At 34.9% G+C, this 23,733-nt stretch overlaps 1 protein-coding gene across 3 annotated transcripts in view; it reads right to left on the reverse strand.

The window, feature by feature from the left end:
• LOC111049323 (DE-cadherin) overlaps window positions 1–23,733 on the reverse strand; it is a 477,993-nt gene that overhangs the window by 69,644 nt on the left and 384,616 nt on the right. For all 3 annotated transcript variants that reach the window (XM_039426678.1, XM_039426677.1, XM_039426676.1), the window contains one exon: window positions 14,106–14,320. In XM_039426678.1, the coding sequence (XP_039282612.1) occupies window positions 14,106–14,320 (215 nt within the window). The remainder of the gene's footprint in view (window positions 1–14,105; window positions 14,321–23,733) is intronic.

The following is a 23,733-nucleotide window of genomic DNA, read 5'->3' on the forward strand; positions in this document are numbered from 1 at the left end:
CAGGCTGGGATTCTACAGGAAGGGAGCAGATTATAATGGTAAGCCTGTTGCATTTGTGGGGACCGACAGCTTATTGCGAAGGAGAAGGCGTCGGTGAGAAGGGGGTGGTCGATAGGAAAGAGACGAAGATGTAGAAGATGGAGAAAAAGAGAGATGGTTTTGTTGAGGAAGTGGAGATGGAGAAGGAGTAGGAGGTGGTAGAGGAGGAGATGGTGGTGATGAAGGAGAAGGAGGGAGAAGAAGGGGGTGATGGAGGAGTAGAGAGATGAAGGAGGAGGTGGAGAAGGAAAAGGAGGAGAAGGAGAAGAAGGTGGAGGAGGAGGTGGTGAAAGAGGAGGATTAGGGAGAAGAGGGGTTGGTGATGGAGGAGTAGGAGGAGGAGAGAGATGAAGGAGAAGGTGGAGAAGGAAGAGGAGGGAAGGAAAAGAAGGTGGAGGGGTAGGGGGAAGAGTTTAATGGGAAGGAGGTGGAAGAGGAGGAGGAGAAAGAAGAAGAAGAAGAAGGAGGAAAAGAAGGTGGAGGAGTAGGGTGGAAGGTGTAATAGGAAGGAGGAGGAAAAGGAGAAGGGTGAATAGGGGAAGGTAAAGGAGGAGTAGGAGGAGGAGGTGGATGTGGAGGATGAGAAGTAGAGGGGAGAGTGCGATGAGAAGTAGGAGGAGAAGGACCAGAATGAGGAGGAGGAAGGTAGAGGTGGAGGGGGTAGCGATGAAGAATAAGGATGGGCTGGAGGTAAAAGAGGAGGAGGAGGAGAACAAGAAAGAAGAGGAGAATTGGGAGTAGGACAGGGAGGCGGAGGAAGAAAAAGAAGAACAGGAAGAGAATTAGGAGTATGGAGGTAAAAGAGGAAGAGGAGGAGGTAGAAGAAGGAAGAAGAGAAGGAGAATTGGGAGTAGGAAAGGGAGGCGGAGGAGGGAGAAGAAGAAGAAGAGGAAGAAGAAGAAGAACGGGAGGAGAATTAGGAATATGGAGGTGAAAGAGAAAGAGGAGGAGGTTGAAGAAGAAGGAAGAGAAGGAGAATTTGGAGTAGTACAAGGAGGCGGAGGAAGAAGATGAAGAAGAAGAAGAAGAAGAGGAAGAAGAAGAAGAAGAAGAAGAAGAAGAAGAAGAAGAAGAAGAAGAAGAAGAAGAAGAAGAATAGAAGAAGAAGAGCAGGAGGAGGTAGAGAAGAGAGGTAGGAGGAGGTGGAGGAGGAAAAGAAAGAGTAGAAGAAGGGGGAAAAGGTGGAGAAGGTGTAGATAGAAGATTTGGAGGAGGAGGAGAAGAAGAAGATGGAGAAGAAAAGCGGAAGTCCAAGAGCTTAGGACAAGTTTAGTTTGTGATAACTTTAGACCGAATGATAGGGGAAGAGCGTTTCCCTTTACCAATATCGTTATAATGTCCACCTCTGTTATTGTGAGAGAAAGTCCCTCAGATATGGTAAAGAAGGGAAGAAGGAGAAAGTCCATAAGATGTGGTTTGAAGGAAGATGAGGAGGAGATGGTGTAGGAAGAGAAGGATCGGATGTGGCAAGAGGTGGAGAAATGAAAAAAAAATGTGGGAGAAAGGTGGAGAATGATAAGTTGAATTGATGAATGAGCGAATGAGGAGTGAAAGAGAAGAATAAGGAAAGAGTGGGGGAAGAAAGAGAAGAATTGATTGATTGAGTACTTTATTTATGTAGATTACAATATATACTGTCTTATACACTTATATACAATAGCTTACAATACAGCAAAATTGTAGATGAATTTACAAAATACAAATTGATTAATAAATGATTATTGAGCTGTATATGATATGGAAAAAGCAATTTGTAATAACTATAGATGAAATATATAATATTGTAATGCATCTACATAAATTGGCGGAGCTTTGGACATATCAATGTCCATTCTTTGGAAAGAATATTCGAAGTATCCATCCCACTAACTCTCTTCCAGAGAGAGAGAGAGAGTGAGAGAGAGAGAGAGAGGTGTAAGAGGAGGATGAGAGAGAAAGAGGAAGAAATTTGTGGTGATGGAGAGGAGGATGTAAAGTGTGAAGGGAATGAGGGAAGGAGAAAGAGGAAAGCGCTAGGAGGAAGAATCGAAAAGTGGGGGTTTGGGGTGAGGGGTAGGGTAAGGAACGAACAAAAGGGTCTCTTAAGGTCGAGGACATTTGGAGAACATAGAAAGTTTTGAGAACAGAGAGAGCATTGGATGGAGCAATATGATAGAGGTTCGATAGAGGAATATGGAATCACAAATGTTATTGGGTGATGAGGAGTGGGTGGAGAGTGAGAGAAAGGGAAGAGCGAGAAGAATACGGTACGAAGAGGAGGATGAACAAGAAGAAAAGTGAGAAGGAGAAGAAGGGAAAGTAAAGAAGGAGAAGAAGAGAAAGTGCAGGAGAAGAAAAAGTAGTTGAAGAAGAAGATAAAATAATGACAAGATGGACAAGAAAGATAATGAGGAGAAGTGAGAGAAGGAAGAGAAAAAAGAATAAGGAAAATATAAGAATATGATGAAGAAGAAGAAGAAGAAAAAGATGATGATGATGATGAAGAAGAAGAAGAAGAAGAAGAAGAAGAAGAAAAAGAAAAAGATGATGATGATGATGATGAAGAAGAAGAAGAAGAAAAAGATGATGATGATGATGAGGATGATGATGATGATGATGATTATGATTATGATGATGATGATGATGATGATGATGATGATGATGATGATGATGATGATGATGATGATGATGATGATAATGATAATGATGATATCCCCTGGAATCCCTTAGTAGTGTTAGTAGTAGATAATCAGTAGATTCATAGTATTAGATTCATAATAGACTCAGTATGCGAGTTTGATGGTTTGACGTTTTCCCATTATGAACTAAGAGGCTTGACAAATCCAAACTCAGACTCAGCTATGTCCAATTTTCAACTATAGTGAGTGAGGTCCACGTTATAATGACAGTGGATAAAGATAGAAGAATAGCGATGTCGATTCTCTGCATTAATTAATTATATTTCTACACTGTCAAAAACATAATTGGCATCGTTGTGGACCTAGAAAAGGATAGTACCACCGGCTTTGTCGAATGATTGACAAGGATAGCAAAACCAAATTTGATCAAATACTGTCATTATAACGTGGACCTCACTATAGCATATGTTATACGTAGATGTCACTCTAAATATTTGAAGACAAGTATGTGAGATATTTATGTAGAGTTTCAACTAGAATAGCTACAATAGTGTGCGTCATGATGTGTCATAGTATGAAGAGTCAAATGTGCCACTTCTTGACAAGACTAATGCCAGGTTATCTGGTTTAAGGGATATTAATTATTCTATCTCACTGGATAGCTGACCTGGTGATTTAAGTAGCACCCAACGTCAATAATTGGTATAGTAAAGTCCACGTTATAATGACAGTATTTGATCAACTTCGGTTTTGCTATCCTTGTCGATCATTCGACAAAGCCGGTGGTACTATCCTTTTCTAGGTCCACAACGATGCCAATTATGTTTTGGACAGTGTAGAAATATAATTAATCAATGCAGGGAATCGGCATCGCTATTCTCCTATCTTTATCCACTGCCATTAACATGGACCTCACTATAGTCTAGCTTGAGCTCGGAGAAGTATCAAAATTATTAATCTTTGACTATCTTTAGATGACTACCTTTCAACTGTAGCTGTTATTTTACATTATACAGAAAGAAATTGAATGATTTATAACCATCTATCGCCTCTCTTCAATAATAATCGTAGATGTAGTCTCCTTTTGATTCTCATATTGTTCCATATCTCTCTCCATTGGTCTCCTCCTCTCCAATCATTTGGTAGAGAGTTAGTGGAGAGGATATTTTTTTAATATTCTTTCCGAAGAATGGACATTGATATGTCCAAAGCTCCGCCAATTTATGTAGATGCATAACAATAATTATTATCTATAGTTATTATATTACAAATTGCTTTTTCATATCATATACAGTTCAATAATTATTTCTTAGTCTATATTATGTTAATTCATCTATAATTTTGCTGTATTTTAAGCTATTGTATATAAGTGTATAAGCCAGTATATATTGTAATCTACATAAATAAAGTACTCAATCAATCAATCAATCCTTCGTCCCTTACTAAACTGTCCCTTCAGTCTACTCATAGACTGAATATCTAATATCATCATTATCATTATTATTATCATCATCATCATCATCATCATCTCATCATCATCATCATCATCATCATCATCATCATCATCATCATCATCATCATCATCATCATCATCATCATCATCATCATCATCATCATCATCATCATCATCTCATCATCATCATCACATCATCATCATCATCATCATCCATCATCATCATCATCATCTTCTTCTTCTTCTTCTTCTTCTTCTTCTTCTTCTTCTTCTTCTTCTTCTTCTTCTTTTCTTCTTCTTCTTCTTCTTCTTCTTCTTCTTCTGCTTCTTCTTCTTCTTCTTCTTCTTCTTCTTCTTCTTCTTCTTCAACGTCATCACAATCACACATAACTCTGTATTAACGAATTCTGGTATGAGGGATTTTGAGGGATATTATCACTATTATTATCTCCATCATCATCATCAACATCATCTTCATTATCATCATCATCATCAGCATCTTCTTCTTCTTCTTCTTCTTCTTCTTCTTCTTCTTCTTCTTCTTCTTCTTCTTCTTCAAAGTCATCACCATCACACAAAACTCTGTATTTCAGCTAAATTTAGCGAATTCTGGTCTGAGAGTTCAAGGGATATCATTCTTATAATTAGCATTATCTTCATCATCAACATCATCTTCATTATCATTATCACCACACATAACTCTGCATTTCTTGAGCTAAATTTAGCGAACTCCGTACCTCTTCTAATCAATCCACAATCGCATTCCCGTGTAATACAATTAAGAGTCAGGTTCCATCGCCTCAAGTTGCAGGCTTCTATTCTTGTGTTGAGGAATTGTTGTGGGTCTAATGGAAAATGGCCTTTCTCATGACCAGCCATCAAGCATGCATATCTCATATCTTGAGAGGCACAACAGTCAAATCAGAGCGCTGCATTCTGAGTAATCTCATTAATTGGACAACAATTGCAGCTTCCATTCCATCTAATTAAGCGTTTCAAACAGAACCAAACTCCAAAGATATCTCCGGCACATTATGTAGAATGGTACATTAGTTCCATTTTCGGCCACTAGATAGCACAAATTCATGTCTCTTGGCGGTTGACCATTATTGTTCGATGAGAAAGTAACAAGCTTTAGGCCCAGTTGCACAGAAGCCGGTTGAATTTTAACCGTGATTAACTTTACGAGAACCAATCAGAGAAGGCTTTTAGAAAAGACGGCTTCTCTGATTGGTTCTCGTGGAATTAATCACGGTTGGAATTTAACCAGCTTTTGTGAAACCGGTACTTAGTTTTATTTATAACTAGCAGATAACTCACAAACCATTCTCTGTCTCAGACAGCACCGTATCGCGCATGCGTTAGCAACGGGTTTTTCCAGTTCCATTCAGTCAGATCTTTGAATGTAACGTTCTTTGTGATGATGGTTACCGAGTACTGTAACTGGAGCCAATCGTCATTCTATTTGATGAAGATATTATTATCCAATGATGATTTATCATTAAATTCAATATAATAATCAATATATTATCATTTTTATTTAATAAAAGGAAGAGTACTTTTGAAAAATATAATAAAATAAAATATAACAGTTGTTATTTAACTGATGTTAAAAAACACTATAACTAAGTCAGCATATTGTCATTTCAAAACAAACAAAAACCGAACCCTCAACCTCCCCTTTTACATTTAAAACATCAATAAACATAACTATTTGAAAAACCTCTAATCCCTTCCAGAATTTTGCAATTTCAAAGCAAAATCCTAACCCATCTTTCCACCTTTGAAATATCGAAAAGCATAATTATTCTACCTGGACCCTAGCCCTTTCTAGCATATTGCAATTTTAAAGCAAAAACCTAACCCAACCTTATGAAACATTATTAAATATAATCCAAAAAACCTAACCACTAAACCCTAACCCCTTCACATTTAATAATTTAGATTTCAAAGCAAAATCATAATTCTACCTGGACCCTAGCCTTTCCAGCATATTGCAATTTTAAAGCAAAAACCTGACCTAACCGTATGGAACATTATTAAATATAATCCTAAAAACCTAACCACTAACCCCTAACCCCTTCACATTCAATAATTTAGATTTCAAAGCAAAATCCTAACCCCCTAACCTATCCTTTCACATTTGAAACATCAAAAAACATAACTCTAACTGCACCCTAGCCCCTTCTAGCATATTGCAATTTCAAAGCAAAAACCTAACCTATCCTAATAACACATTATTAAATATAACCTAAATTAAACCTAACCTCCAACCCTTTCACATTTAATTCTTTAGATTTATTCGTCATCTTCAGAACAAAACATAAACATGTGATTCATTTCATGAACATGTTCACAAACATGTGGTTCAAAGAAAAATCCTAACCCCCCCTAACCTATCCTTTTACCTTTGAAACATCAAAAAACATAACTCTACCTAGACCCTAGCCCCTTCTAGCATAATGCAATTTTAAAGCAAAAACCTAACCTATCCTAATAAAACATTATTAAATATAACCTAAATAAAAACTAACCCCTAACTCTTTCACATTTGTTGAACGATAGACAAGGATAGCAACACCATTGAAAATCATACACTACCATTATAACGTGGACCTCACTATAGATACTCAAAGAATACTTTTGAATAACTATGTTATAACTGTGACTGTTGCTGGCCGTTACTCTGTTTCTGAGACAAAGAGAAGCTACTGATAACTCGTGCTCCTCAAGGGACTAATATTGAGAACTTGACAAACAGGAAACTTGACGTACTGAAATATTTAAGAATTTGAAATAGGCCTATTACCATCCTCGGTAAATTAAGAATCTTCACATGGTCAGAGATTGACAATGGTGTAATAACCGAAACCGGTCTTTCTAAATATAAATAAATCAGTGGGTTTTTTGACAATTTCTTAGTCTTTTTCATCAATATGAATAATTACCACAATATCAACTTCTCAACTACACAAAAAGTTGAGAATCTTCCATCGAAATGTCAAGTTAATCAGTCCAGTAGTTCAGACATGATGATGAGTCATTCGTGAATTCCCTATACCATACGTGTATAAACCAATTCTTCCCTCTATTATATTATAGATATTTATTATAATAATGTGATACTGGAGCCACTGTCTGATTTTCCCCAGTCTAAGATAAGCATTATTGAATGAATCAGTTCAATCAGTGTTGCAGAAGAAATTGTGGAATAATTTAAAGCATCCAATTGATGAAGACCATTCACGTATAGTGGGAATGTAAGGGGGGATAATACTGTTCCTTGAGGTAGTACGAACAGTGTTGAGTTAGAGGTGTTGAGACTCGTTAATCAATGTGAGACATAAGTTAGTCTCTGAGAGTAGATTTAATATAAATTAACATTAAAAAAAGTCAGATATTATGTTCTGTTTTCCAGGCTCTTAAATAGTTTATACGCTAAGTTTTATACCACTTGAATCTAGTTTTTCTAATGGAATGCGATTAGCTCAATTACATCAAATTTTAACTTTCCTTGCCCTATTACCATAGGTAAGGAAAGTATTGCTTTCCGAAAAAAATTAAGGTACCCCAATTTCTAAATTCCTATACGTTTCAAGGACCCCTGAGACCAAAAAAGTGGTTTTTGGGTATTGGTCTGTATGTGTGTGTGTGTATGTGCGTCTGAGTACACGATATCTCATCTCCCAATTAACGGAATCACTTGACATTTGGAACTTAAGGTCCTTTCCCTATAAGGATCCGACACGAACAATTTCGATCAAATGCAATTCAAGATGGCTGCTAAAATGGCGAAAATGTTGTCAAAAACAGGGTTTTTCGCGATTTTATCGAAAACGGCTCCAACGATTTTGATCAAATTCATACCTAAAATAGTCATTGATAAGCTCTATCAACTGCCACAAGTCCCATATCTGTAAAAATTTCAGGAGCTCCGCCTCACCTATGCAAAGTTTGATTTTAGATTCCCAATTATCAGTCAGGCTTTAGATACAATTTAAACAAAAACCTTTCAGTGAAAAAGATTGAGCATAAAAATCTCTAATGTTTTTATGTTCAGTATTATGTATTATAAAAATTAATGTTCAGTAACATTTTCACCTAAAATTAAAAATAAGCTCGAAATTCGAGAAAATGTGATTATTCAATTGCAAACTGTTGGCAACTGTTGATTCTATTAAATCATTCACTATGAAGAGATAGCACACATCGTGTGTCTCCAGCGTTATTGTCGTGTCACCAGCTGGCTAAGATCTTAGAATAGTAGACTCTTATGCGCGTGAACACTAGCGTCAGGTGATAAATTTTCATAACGGCAAGGAAATTAGTGTGAGTGCGCCACACCAGATTTTTCAATATAATTCTATTAACTCAAACATCAAGTTCAGTTTCTTCTTTGCTCTCAAATATTTCATTTCCTGAACCTCTCAAATTTCTACACCTCTCATTCTACTTGGATCTAGTTTTTTTTCAATAAAATTCTATTATAAATCGTATGTGTGGCAATGAAAGTGTATGAAACAAGACCATAAGTTACTCTATCCCTTTCCCAAACTACACACACTCATCCTCTCTCCCTCACACGCATTGCACCTTCTACTCACTCCGTCTCACACACATTCCAATTCTGGAAATCGAGCGTGAAAACTAAGCAGCTCACTTGGCTCTTTTGCCTCGCTGCAAACTTCCCGCCATTCAACTGCTTGCGGCTTTATTCGCCATTTCCACACCAAAATGTCAGCAATCCTTATAGGTAAAACATTAATGGTTTCCATTCAACATATACTGACTGTTTCTAGGACCCAAATCCGACAAACGTCATCCGATGAGTTTGGCAGTAATCCTCATAAACAACATCAATGTTCCCCATTTAACAAACGCTGCCAGTTTCACGTGAACCTCACAGCAATTGCACTACTACTACTGGGTCCCGCTCATTAGGCGCTTTCTGACGTCATATGTGTGACGTCATCATCACCTTTGAAGTCGGTTTTCGCACACAGGCTTTGTTCAAAATAGACTCAATGTTGCCGCCTATATATTTGCGGCATACGAGTTATTCACGAGTTGTACACGAGCAGTTCCGTGTTACACGGATTCCGTGACTCGTGATTATTGCACGACAACGACTGACGTGGAAGTAGGTCTATTGAAAGTGCAAGTTTGGGTTTGTATGGAAAGCTTGGATGGTGGTGTTATATTAGTGTAGGTCTACATCTACATATAGTGAGGGTTTGCCAGTGTATTACTATGGGCGTAATACAGTATGTTTGAATGTGTGATATATATTATCCTCATAACGTTTAAGAACTAATCTCTTTTCAAAGTTTGGTAACAACAATATAGAGTGGGCTGTAGTGATGAAGATTCAAGGTAGAAACAATACAGTAGGTACAAAAGATTAAAATTCAAGTGCCCTTTTTTGAAAAGGCTACTCACGACATGTTTCGACATCTTGTTAATGACATAAATCTCAAAAAATGTCGTGAGTAGAGAAGTTTTTAAAAAAGGGGTACTTGGATTTTTATTTTTTGGTATTTATGAGTAGCCCTAACAGAAAAGGTAATACAGTAGGTTTATAGTAGCAACATAGAAGTAAGGTTGAACAGATATAGATTGAGGTAGGAGCAATACAGCAAGAAATTTGCTAGTTTGTAGGAAATTTGTAGTACAGTAAATTTGAATATGTGATATACAAATTATCTTGAAATAACGTCTGAAAAGTAATCTATCTTCAAAGTTTAGAAGAGATTCGAATGGAATAACTTTTTTTTGATGACCTAACAAAGTTACTACAGTAATGTCCACTCTGTCACTTAACCACGACAATACCAACAATACCCACAATACTAAGTAAGGTAGGATCAGATGTAGATTCAAGTTAGATACAATCATAGAGAAACAATAGCATAAGTAATAAACATTAGCGTAATAAACATTACGCTATTGTTTCTCTATGATACAATACAGTATGGTGGTAAAAGAATTAAGTGACTCCCAAAAATATCACTTTCAAGTGTGATAGGTTTCGACTTTGCTTTAATGAGTCTCTCTAAACTTTATATTGGTTCATTGCATCCAATTCATGGTAGAATTTTCATTTCACAGAAATTATTACAATATAATGAACCGCTATCAATTGAAAGAGATATAATATCGTTATTGGATGATTGATATTGAGAATGTACTGCATTCAGTATTGTGAATTCTTTACGTTTCCAAAACAAATTCTTTAAATTAATCAAGTCCTAACTCTAAAAACAAGTCCTAAAACTTGAAGTTCCACCTACCATGATCAATTGATTTTGATTGATTGATAAATTGATTTTCTCTTGAACTATTTATCAAGCCAGCCTAAACGACTAATAATTTTGTAATAATTAATATTGTATAAGATATTTTCTCCTTCATTCCTCCCTTAACCCCTTTTAAGTTCTTCGATTAACTCCTCATTTCTTTTATTCTAATTACGAGGGTAGGCTGATAACTAATGCACACATGCTTGTAGAGCAAAAAACTAAATAAACTTCAGAAGCGCGCCTGGTGGCATGTAGAAGTACTATTTCTCCTCTACATGGCAGCGCAGTTTGAAGGCGTTGTGCTCATCCAGTTTGGTATGGTTAGTGAAAGTATGGCGTCGTGTTTTGGTGTTATGTCAACGCGAATTAAACAACGCGCTGTTATCGAATTTTTAACTGCTGAGAAAGTGAATCCTAGTGAGATTCATCGTCATTTAAAGGCTGTTTATTGTGACAATACTGTTGATAGGTCTACCGTGAATCGATGAATTATAAAATTTCGAGATTGCCAACCTGGAAAAGCCTCAATTGGTGATGAAACACCCAGCGTACGTCCCAATCACTGCCACAGACGATAATCATCATAAACTCGTCGAAGACTTGATTCAAAATGACCGGCGAATCACTCAACAGCATATCGCAAACCAAGTTGGAATATCCAAGTAACATGTCGGCTTCGTTATTGAACAATTGGGATACCATAAAATCTGTGCCCGATGGGTACCACGCCGTCTGACAGACGAGAATAAACAGCGTTGATTGGAATGCTGGGAACAATTTGAAGTGCTACCGTTAGGAAGGAGACGACTTCATCGATCATTATTGAGAAGAATCAAGAATTAAATAACCTTTAAACGACGATGAATTTCACCGGGATTCACTTTCTCAGCAGTCACAAATTCGATAACAGCACGTTGTTCAATTCGCGTTTACATAACACCAGAACACGACGCCATTCTTTCACTAACCAAACCAAACTGGATGAACACAACACCTTCAAACTACGCAGCCGTGTAGAGGATAAATAGAACTTCCACATGCCACCAGGCGCGCTTCTGGGGGTTATTTGATTTGTGCTCTACAAGCATGTGTGCATTACTTATCAGCCTACCCTCGTATTATGTTTCTTTTAATTTCTCATTATGATTGTAATCCTTTTATTCAATTTCTTGTATATTACTCTTGATTCACGACAAACAAACTATTTTATCTTATTTATAATTAATTTTAATTAAACGTTGTGAATAATTTTGTTTTGATCTGGCACCTGCTGAAAAACCCACGGGTTTAATGTAAACATGTTTTCCCAATAAAATTGATTGATTGAGTAGGTTCCGTACCAAAAAATATAGAATACAGTATTCCCTGACACTTCAGAACACTTCATGAAATCGAAACTACCTATTTTTCACTAGAATCACAATATCGCAAGCTGAGAAAACTTATTTAGAAACATGATTTCAGCCAGTTTGCTTCGTGGAAACGATTGTTTTAATCAGTTGTATGATTGGCTGACTGACAGATCGTGCGCGCTTCGACGAAAATTGCCAGCGAAAATTCGCCAACTGACAGTTTTCCACTCACTTTTCACAGAGTTTTTCACACAGTTCTCCTCTAATTCGCTTTTCCGATATCACGCGAACTCACAGTTCGTCACGTGACCACATGGAAAACTGCGATCCGAAGAAAATTGTTGAAAAATGCAATCTTGGGAAAATTGTACAAGCTGTCGGAATGCAAGGTGTAGACATGAGTTGGAATTCACGAACCGACGAGTTTTTCCCAGGATTTTCAGAGTAATCAACTGGGGAAAACTGGGTCACTTCAAAGTTTGATTTACACGAATAATTTGGAATTATTATATTAATAACACATCTACTTCTTTGTGATGTAGTCTAGAGGAAAACTGTATGAACACTTCCATTGAAGAAGAACTTACGTCAAGATCAATGGTATCAAAACTCGACAGATTTCTATGTAGTTTTCGAACTAACAGCACCCAAATCAATCGATTCTTGAAGACAAAAATATACTGACTACCGATTGTACTATACGTCTATAAAATTTTACTCAGCATTTTGTCTTTCAAATAACGACATGTACTTAGATAGAAATGAATTAAGGTATCATAATCTACAAAATGTAACCCTGATCAAATGACGTCATCTCACAATGCCGAGAAGCGGAATACAATACGACTATCAGCGGAAATCAGGATATTCTACTGTGTTCAGAAAGTTCAAACTCGGTTTGTTTACTTCAAGTTTTCTTTTTCTATCTTAGGGCCGTTTGCACAATATCAGTTCAAACCAAATTTCATTTTAAACTGGATTAAATCCATATCAAGTCTCGTTCGTTATAATGTGGTCCATTTTTAGTTTAAGCCACCAGTTGATTAAATTCAGTTTAAGCTTTGACTGTGCAAACGGCCTTCAGTATTCTATAACATTTTTGTTTATATTCCGTTCTGTTATTCATATTAAATTTCTAGATTCAACTGCTTATTTCTTGATACTCATGTGCGCGGACGGAAATATATTTCTTTGCACACAGTACATTTGTTACATTTATATTTTCATTATAATTTTTCTGTTTCCCATTTTTATTTCGAATTTGTATTTCAAACTGTATTTTCATTTTTGACGAGTATAATTTCTATCTATTTATCATATTCAACCATCTTTTCCATGCACGCCCTCGATCTCTCTTGCCTTCTGGGTTGTAGTTGAGCACCAATTTTATATTCCATAGAAATTTACTTCTGACTTGGAGGAATATGCAGTGCAGAGAAATGGAGGGAGATCAGCCAATTACAGTGATTAATAGAGTCATAGGTAGAAGCGCAGTTGCCAATTTGTCAGTCGTCTGACTGCTTTCAGACAGGAAACTTCGCATGTGTAGCATGAGCACATGAACAGTCACTAGAAGTTGGAGAACGCTGGCCGCTTCAAAACGGCAACATCGCGCCTCTGTATCCCTCCCGCTGTATGCTTTCTCTGCTGCGCATGTCCATCCCAAGTAAGAAGTAATTCTGCACAGAGTATAGTAACCTGTCTTTCTCCATTTTATTCACATGCTTGTATCATTCTAATCTACTCTGAGATATATTTTCGTCCATAGAGGAAACATTAAGTTTTGATGTTTTTCATTTATTTTGAAGAATTTCTATGCTTATCTTCTTTTATCATTGAAGAATGAATTAAATATTTGAGAACCTGTCTTCATCCATTATATTCACATGCTGGTACCATTTTATTCATCATTTACAATCAACTTAAGGACAAAGAAACAGACTACAGTCCAAAACTTCTTTTCATCCCAATTTCATAAAATAAATTGTCCAAATAAAGGTTATGTGCGACTTTCCAATTCTTCACTAACTTCTTCCACATTGAAACAAAACACAAACACTTGAAACAATTAATTTTGAATTTAGAAAGATTAAGATCCGAATTGATAACAAAATTATTTATATTTGGCACTCAAAACTGTAAAATAAATATTAATTTAAAATATTTTGTTCCGAAAATTAAAACAATCTTCGCCACTAATATTTTAATCTACTCTGAAACATATTTTCGCGTTTATAGTGGAAACGTTGAGTCCTAATGATTTCTATCTATTTTGAAGGATTTTCATGATTGAATGTTTCATCATTGATGAATGAATAAAATAATGAATGAATCGCTGACTCACCATAGAGTAGTGGCTGTTAGTGGCATCAATGTAGCCATCTTCAGATCGGAGGGCTTCAGCGTGGGGGGACCCCGGTGGGGGAGGGGGTGCTCTGGCAAGCAGATGCCTCGAGTGACGCAGTCGAGCTGCCGTGGCTCCAGCAGCTCCAGTTCGAGCCCCGGCAGAGTGGACAACTGCCGGCGACGAAGATGACGATAGTGCACATGATGCTCCAGCTGCAACAGAGAGAGAGAGGGAGACATTAGCCTAGATTTCTCCATTTTATACAAATTTTAGTATAGTTATACTCGATTTCACACTAATCTACAATTAGTGTAATAAATTTCTTATTAGAGTATTTAATTAGGATTGGGTTAATAAACACTAAGACCTGGTTGCGCAAAATTAAAAGGTTTAATTTTAATCGTGATTAATTTTTCGAGAAACAATCAGAAAAGCCTTCGCTTCGAAATAACTTTCTCTGATTGGTCCTCATGGAATTAATCACGAATTAAATTTAACTGGCTTTTCTGCAACCGGGCACAAGTATTATTAGTATATCGATCTACTCTATTACCAGTGTATTGGTCTATGAGTTAATAATAGACCTACATAATCATGCAAGAGGAAGAACAAAAACGAAAAGAAGAATAAGAAAGAGGAGGTGAAATAGTTTAAGAAGAGGAATGGAAAGTAGTTGGATAGAAAAAGAAAAAGAGTTGACAAAGAGAAAGAAAGTGTAATTGGAGAAGAGAAAGAATAAGAAAAAGAGGAAGAGGAAGAGAAATAGAAAGAAGAAGGAGAAGAAAATAACATGTGGAGAGTAAGGAATACATTTAAGAAGTACAATATAATTAAGGCAATATAAGAAGTGAATTTCGATGAATTTCAAGTAATCATGAATTTCGATAAAAAATAATATTGTACTAGTAATTCCAATACATAGATCAATGAGTTTACAACAAAAAAAGTTTTTTTCATAAACTAAAGTAGTAAGTTTATGAAAAAAACTACTGCTTTAGTTTGAATATCCCGCCTACCGAAGGTGAGTGCTGTCTAAGCCAACCACAGCCTTCCATTAAGGTAAACAAAATGGAGCATCATGATTGGTAGTTGGCTGAACAGAGGAGGTATCGAGGTGAAAGGCTGGGATTGGCCGAGACAAGACAATCCCATTTTTGGTGGAGAATACATACTGTTGCTGTTGGGCAGTTGTCATATCATGTGATTAAGAGATTGTCTTTCAAGTGTTATTGTTGATCACTGTGAACACAATCATTATCAACGGTAGAAATGTTTTGAATTTTCATGAATTTGAGGCCTAATTACAACGTAACAGATAACATTATTATCGATTGCATATGCTGAATGAAAAAGACTAAGAAATTGTCAAAAACCACTGATTTAGCATAAATACCAGTGGTTTTTACTTCCTTACCACTTCCTTGGTTCCTTACCATAAATCAGTGGTTTTTTGACAATTTCTTAGTCTTTTTCATTCAATATGAATAATTACCACAATATCAACTTCTCAACTACACAAAAAGATTGCATATGCGATCATGGATAATGAAGAACGTGAAGATATTCACAATAATAGAGATTGGGCAAATACTTGTGAATACCTGTTGATTACTCAATTATCGGTTCATATAGTAGAATTCACTACAAATTCTTATTCCTTATCAATCAATATTTTCCATCCAAAAAATGCTGAAGGTTCGGAATGAATCTATATATTAGATGATCTCACAATATGCCCATATCATTGGAGCATTCAAAAATAAGTCATACATCGGTTTTATTGCCGAGTAAACTTTGTCAATCTTCCAGTCTCTATAAAAATGCTGTAAGTTCGGAATGAATCTATATATTAGATGGTCTCACAATATGTCCATATCATTGGAGCATTCAAAAATAAGTCATAAATTATATCGGTTCTATTGCCGATTAAACTTTGTAAATTTTCCAGTCTCTGATCAATCTTTCTTTACAATTTTGTAACATTTTCAATCCCTCTCACGATTAATTTTGTCCCATTTTCGTGTTCATTGGACCGGAAATAACATCCTAAACAGGCAACCTCCAAAGTGTATCAACTTCCCAGTTGTTAACAACTGAAAAGTTGTTGAGTAACAATTACTCTTTTCAGCGGAAAAGCCCTTTCAGAAAACATCCAACACCTCTCAAATTAAGCAAATAGTATCGGATTCGACGGTCGGCAAAATACACAACGAGAGTAACCGAGAGAAATGAAGAGAGAGAGAAGAGACCTCGTCTCTAATTCAGAGTAAATTGGAAAAAAGAGCTAATTTTCACAACAGGAGTTCCGGAGGACGGAAGGAAAATTCTGAGGGTCGGACATAATTAAAGCTTTGAATTCTAAGCCAGCAGCTATGGGAGGACATGGGACGGTGATAGGAAGGGAAGGAGGAGTAAGAAAGAGGAAAACGGAAAAAAAGAAGCGACTCATCTCGGCTAAATCCACGGTGACAATAAATCCAAGCTAATTATTCAGTTTCATCAACAATAACTCCGTTTTTTACTCTCTGCTATGAGGATAATTTTTTTAATGGTTTCGTTCTTTTAGCGGAGGAGGTTGTGACGTAAGTCATCAGAAAATGATCAGTTTCAGCTCGGCTAATAGATGGTGCATTTTGTGGAGTAAAAATTTAAGAACGAAACGCTAGAGAGTTTCTGAAACAAAATCAATTTCATTGAGATCAATGATTAATCTTCTTCTTCTTTCAATCAGGGATTGGGCTATTGCCTGTTCCGACTCACATTCAGCTTGTAATTAGAATAAAAAAATAATAATGAATAAAATCTATAAATTAATAACATCAATATAATCTAATCTATCAATCATTAATCATATAATCAATAATTAATAAATGAAATATTTGTTTTCTGTATACATCAATTCAATTACATTCTTATTTCCGCATGAAATTACAAGTTTTTACAATATAATTCAGTTACAAAAAAATAATAAATATGAAGATAAAGTGAATTACTATTTTGTTTTCAAATTGTAACAACATTGAAAAGTCGAATCCCCCAAGAAGACTATACGTCTATGAATGAAGTAACTTGCAAATCAAATAGTTCATTTGAAAACTTGGAATTGAATCAAATAGAACCATTCAAAATGATTATTCAATGATTTAAATTAATTACGTTTCAATAGAATAGAGATAAAATTAAAAAATGAATTGAAGGGATGTGAGAAATAGAGCCTTGGGAATACAATGATTGATTTATTCTTTTAAACTCAATATGTCTTCCTGGAAACAATTATTTATCATCGGGATGAACTCAGATCGTTTTATGATTGTAATGAATTTATTTCACCTCTCACAATACAGGGAATGGTTTTCAAAATGATTGGAAAATGAAGATATTTAGTGGAATCACTGTATTTGATATACAATTTACTGGTATAATTTATTGAATACATAACGTTGTATTGATCTCCCATGGAGATTCTAGGAAACAGAGTACGCGCACTTCATAAAATTTCTGATTGAAAATGGAAATTGTTTTCATTGCTAGAATAGGATGATTGTTCCTTTACGTTTGAAACATTTCACAGAATCATTTCACCAAAATTGCATACATCAATATAAAGATGGAAATTGTTTTCTTAAGCAAACAGTATTGTATTCAATGATCTGTAATATCATTTGTATAATGGAATTTGTCATGTAAGTGATATCATTGAATGAAACTTGATTTGATTTTTGAAATTGATATTACGTATCAATATAGACAGAACTGCACAGAATAAATTATACTCCATATGTCTACTAACCTAATCATCTTTAAACAGGTTTGGGAATTGGAATTTGCAAGCAGAAGTCTTTTTCAGGAAGTTTCAACTTCAAGTGATGCAATACCATTTTCAAGTATATTGGTTGTAAATGAGGTTCAGAAAACTTTAAGGTTTAAAGTTCAAAATATGAAAGCTTTCTTCAATTTATATTTATGTCGATGATTTCGTAGTTCTTTCAAGCTGTGAGCATAGCCATAGCTGAAAAATAAATTCAATATTTTCCATTCAAGCAACGCTCACAGCTGGTAGTGAATATTATTTATTTATTAATTTATACATGGATAGATACAATATAATTCTCAACTATGAATGATTGGTGAAGGAACAACAGGCTTGAAGCCCAAAACTGTTCCTTTCCCAAATTTAGATAGAAATCGTCCAAAAATAGGTTATGTTTACACTACACGTTTTTTGTCCAATTTTGAGTCCAAAATATTTATAAACATAATTATCACTGAAGCTAGCACATTAAACCTGATTTGTGAGTGAAACTTTTAAACTTCATTCAGTAAAGAACAAAACCTCATCATTACTTTACATCATCCAATATGCCACACACAAGCCTACAGCTAATGTGAGATGTATTGATAACTAACTACTGAGATGTACAGTAGCTAACGTACTGATCATCATACTTGGCCAAAAAAATGTTTGAATTGAAGGATTTCAACATGGAACCAACATGTATACAGTTCTTGAAAAAACCCTAGGAAATATTTAAAAAAATAATGCATGCAATTGTTCAATAGAGGCCTTTATTTATTTATTTTTTTTTTATTTAATAATAAGAAAAATATCGAGTGACCTGGCTGGCTCAGGTCTGGTGTCAGAGTTTTCAGGTCGCAACTGATCAATTTCAGGGCCTCTGACATGACCTAACGACTGCTATATTAAATGGTAGAAGCGTAGTGAACATATTTCAACTTGAATTATGAATTAAGCCATTGACTTGAATTAATTAAAGCTGCTGCAACACGCTCAATTTCCGCAAATCTGATAATTTACTCAAGTAAATTATTAATACAAGCGATCTTACGTGTGATTTCACGTGTAATTCAAGCCAACATACCGTTACAAGGAACGTATGTGTTTATCACATTGTGCTAAGCATTATTTTATCCCCGTTATATGCAAAGAAGTAACTAGAACTCATTACGGGCATCGTTCTCCATAAATTATCATTTTAATTACTCGCCTAAAAACACCATCAGACACTAGAAATTATCATATTCCATAATAATCAGTATGCGGGTATATGTTTTTCCCACGAACAGCCGTGTCTGACTTTTTTAGACGAGATTTTTTTCGCAAAAAGTCCGTTTAAAACGTATCAAGTTGAATTATTAAGGTTCAGTTGGAGTGGAATATGACCATAATAGGAAAAATCTAGGTCAGAGTATTAGCAGGCCTGTATGGGATGAGACATTTATAGTGGTGTCACCTGATTTACTGGTTGCTGTTTCCGTTATATCCATAATTATATATATATATAATATATATATATATATATATATATATATATATATATATAATTATGGATATAATTTGGATATATTATTATGGATATATAATATTATATTTATAATATTATATTAATATTATATTTGGATATATAATTATGGATATATATACATATATATATATATATATTATATATATATCCATAAGGGCTTGGTTGCTGATGTATGGGATTAGTCTCTAATATGTGATTAGCTCCGGTAGAGTACCATATATGTACAGTACTAGATCGAAACTGTAATGCGATGATTGCTCTACGTGCATATGTATTGGTAATGTACTATTGGAATATATTACAGAACTGCAATACAGAACATACAATTAAAGCAGAAAATTGTATATAAATGTACTCAAATGAATCAAATTAATATACCATATTACATAGAATATAATGGTCTATCCAATAGATACAGTAATACTATTATACAATGTATGTTTAATCGTATATTGCCAGTGCATATATTGGATAATATCGGGGACCGAGCTTCGCTCTAGAGTACAAAAGCATACGAGATTTATTACGAAATAAGAAATCATAATAACATTCATAGTTCATACAGAAATGTTCTACCTAATCACAGTAAATTGAGTTTAATTCCCAGAGGAATGCAAAATTTCCCTCACAAAGGCCCGGTTGCACAAAAGCCGGTTAAATTTTAATCCTGATTAATTTCACGTGAACCAAATCAGAGAAGCCCATTTCAAAAAGATGGATCCACTGGAATTAATCCGGATTGAAAATAACCCGGCTTTTTTGCAACCGGCACTAAGTACCTGATTGAATGATTACAAAAGTTCAACAGCTGAGTCATAATTTTGACACAATCCCACATACATGAACTCGCTCACTCACTTCCATCATCAATAGACGACGAAATAATTATTATCAGCTGTTTTGCCAAGGATGAATAATAATTATTCGTTTAGTGTCCTTCAGCGAGTTTTCCCAGGGATGAGACCTAGTGCAATCGAATTTTTATATTATAAACCTGCTATGTTCTGAATTTCGTGAGAATCGTTAGAGCCATTTTCGAGATCCGGTGAAATACAAACATATAAAGATCTAAACATATAAACAGAAATTGCTCGTTTAATAGTATAGGATATAGTCTCCGACAACTCAGTATATTGGGAGTGAACAGTGTATGTATATTCTATTCTTTATTGATCCATACAATAATTACATCATCATAGGGAAAAAACATAAGGTAACCTTGTGCTATTCCTCTCCCAAATTTAGATAAGGTTACACATATTACGAAATAGTTTAGTCTTGTAATTGTTCACTTCACAAAATTTTCAGTTATTGATTATTTTCACAAAGTGTATGTATACTCTACTGCTTTCAATGTAATGTAATAAAACGACATACCTATTTTCACCGTTAACGAAAAGTTAAATGAACTAGTTTCATTCATTACTTTTATATGCATCATAATATTGAAAAACTCACAGTTGTTTATGGTAACATTTGAAAATTTCATCAAGACGAAATAAAATTAGAGTAATCACATTGATAACGTCGAAGGAACGTCTATTTTAATGTTGATCACAATCAGTTATATGAAATTTGATCGATTTGTTTCTCAAATTTAGTTTAAATATAATATCAATTTTCATAATTTTATAGTCTAATTATTATTAATTTTTTCATAATTTTAATAATATCGATTTTAAATTCAGAGAATTACGCCAGGCCCTCACAAACACAGTCTTAAGCCTACATGTGAGTCTCTCATAACGTAAGGGTATATATAAATGTACTGTAACTGTACTATAATAATAAGGTTAGTAAATTCAAATTATTGTGTTTCTTGTTGAATTTCTCCAAATTCTATGTAATGATTTGCAGAATAGATCTTTCAGTACATTAAACACTTAAGATATTTATCTCGGGCCACTCCCGTGTTTCGGATGGACACGTTAAGCCGTCGGTCCCGGCTGCCTAAAAAGCAGTCGTTAGGTCATGTCAGAAGCCCTGAAATTGATCAGCTGCGACCTGAAAACTCTGACACCAGACCTGAGCCATCAAGGTCACTCGATATTATTATTATTATTATTACTGTAACTGTACTGTATGATTTGTAAATTGTGAGAATGAATTGATTTGATTTATTGTTAATTGGGCGCAAATTATGAATTGATATAAAGAATTTTATGTATTCGGAATTTCATGTATCAAAATGTATTCGGAACCCACCTAAAGTTGTCGGTTAAATCATCTCTCATAATCATACGTTTTATTACTCACGCTGAAGCCTAGAACTCATACGAATCAAAAATGTTTTATTGTCTCACAAACAGAATTGCATTGACAAAAATTATTATGACACAGTCATAAATATAGGTATCATCATAAAAAAAAATACGAATTCATCAATAGCTGAGATATTTTTCCAACAATCACAGTAGAATGTTCAAAATAGTAGATGATCGTTTACCAAGGGCCTTTAATTACTTGAAGAAGTTTATCAACAATGAGTCATATGAATAAAGTTGAGCATTTGCTTATACTTCTAAAATATGGAGCATTTCCTTCATTTTCTATGAATAAACGTGAGCAAAACCTTTTGCTCATGCTCATCAAAAAAATAGTTTGAGCATTTGCTCAAAAGTAAAAGCTTATACTCAGAATTGTATGAATAAACTGGAGCATTTGCTCAACTTTTGAAGCAAATGCTTCAAAAAAGGTGAGTCTAGTCTAGAACAGCTTATCACCTTTTGCTCATAGTAAAATTGTTCAACTAATTCGTATGAGGAAGAGGAAACTATACCAGATACGATCACAACCAATAGTTGGGAACTATAAAACTATTTTTAGATTCAACCATGATATATATCACCATTATTCCTACAAAAGAATAAATACAAAAGATAGCTACCTGATATAAAGGTAGCCATCACAAAATAGGAAATAGGCATTTAAGAAGATGAGAGTGTAGACGATTATAAGAAGGCTATTGATATCATAAGAATATGCTAAAGATTATTATAGAGATGCCTTTTGTTTACGCTATTGGCTATTATTTCAAAATTCTAAACTCAACTAACCTAAAACTCTATTCATTTCATAAATAGAAAACAGAGCAGACGACGCAAACACAAGCGGTGCCCCCTACTTTCATATTTAGCGCTTCCGAGAGCTATAAAAACAAAGTAAGGCTACAAAAGCGAATCAGCTGATGAAAAATCTTTTAAATACTTGAGCATTTGCTCTACAGTTCAGGAGCATGAGGTAAGAGTATAAGGTAAAGCTAATTCATATAAAAATGAACAAATACTTTTGCTTCTACCTTTTGCTCATAAGCAAAACCTTATGCTCCATGCTCTTGCTCATGAGCATTTTCTCTGGTTTTATTCATATGGGCCATTATCTTTACCGGGGACTAATTGCTTCTTCAACGATAAAAAACAACACTTCATTTCCAGAGAAAAGTTTCAAATCTGAGCTGTATTTCACAAAAGAACATGGGCTCTAACATACATTTTCCAACGAAATTTCACAACCTACCCAGCCAAAGCCGAATTTATGAAATGAAATCCATTCACCAGAATTGAGCCGTACATTTTCCCAGTACTCAACAACCGACTGGTCCTAGAATGATTCTCGATTAACTATTGATTGACCATCAAGAGCTTAATTGGGCGTTAAGCTTCAAATTTCCAGGAAAACTTGGCAGCTGTCGAACTCGAGGGTACTTGATAAGCTTCGTTACGGACTTAATTGACTGTTGGTGCTTGCTAAGTTGTAGCCTATTTGTCAGCGGTCGATGCATTCAACCGTTGTAGATTGTTATATCAAAATGTTTCGATTGTTACATCAAAATGTTTCGATTGTTACATCAGGATGTTTCTATTATTCGTCGAAATTGAAACTTACTTTATGTTGTGAAATATATGCGAAACTTGATATTATTTGGCATCTAGTGTGGAGTAGGAATCTAATTGAAGCCTAGATTATCCTAAACCTGGATTATCATGAATCTTGATTATCAAAACCCAGTTTATCGAGACCTAAATTGAGGGATAAACTTGTTATTTGAATAATTTATAAACGTGAGACTATCACTTTATTCTATGAGGAAATTTTTAGAATAGGTCATTCATCAGTTTCAAGTCATTCCTAGACTAATTTTGAAAGAGCATTCATTTTGTAAGAAGGAGAAATTTATTTCTCCTTTCATTTTTATTCACAAGATCTTATTCTACTTTCCTCTCTGTCTTTCCCTTGTTCTATATGTAGCATACTGTATCCTCCTTTCTCTGTATGCCTCTTCGTTCCGTTTCAATCTTCTT

The sequence above is a fragment of the Nilaparvata lugens genome, chromosome 4 (assembly GCF_014356525.2).
Source record: "Nilaparvata lugens isolate BPH chromosome 4, ASM1435652v1, whole genome shotgun sequence".
In the NCBI taxonomy this organism is placed as follows: domain Eukaryota; kingdom Metazoa; phylum Arthropoda; class Insecta; order Hemiptera; family Delphacidae; genus Nilaparvata; species Nilaparvata lugens.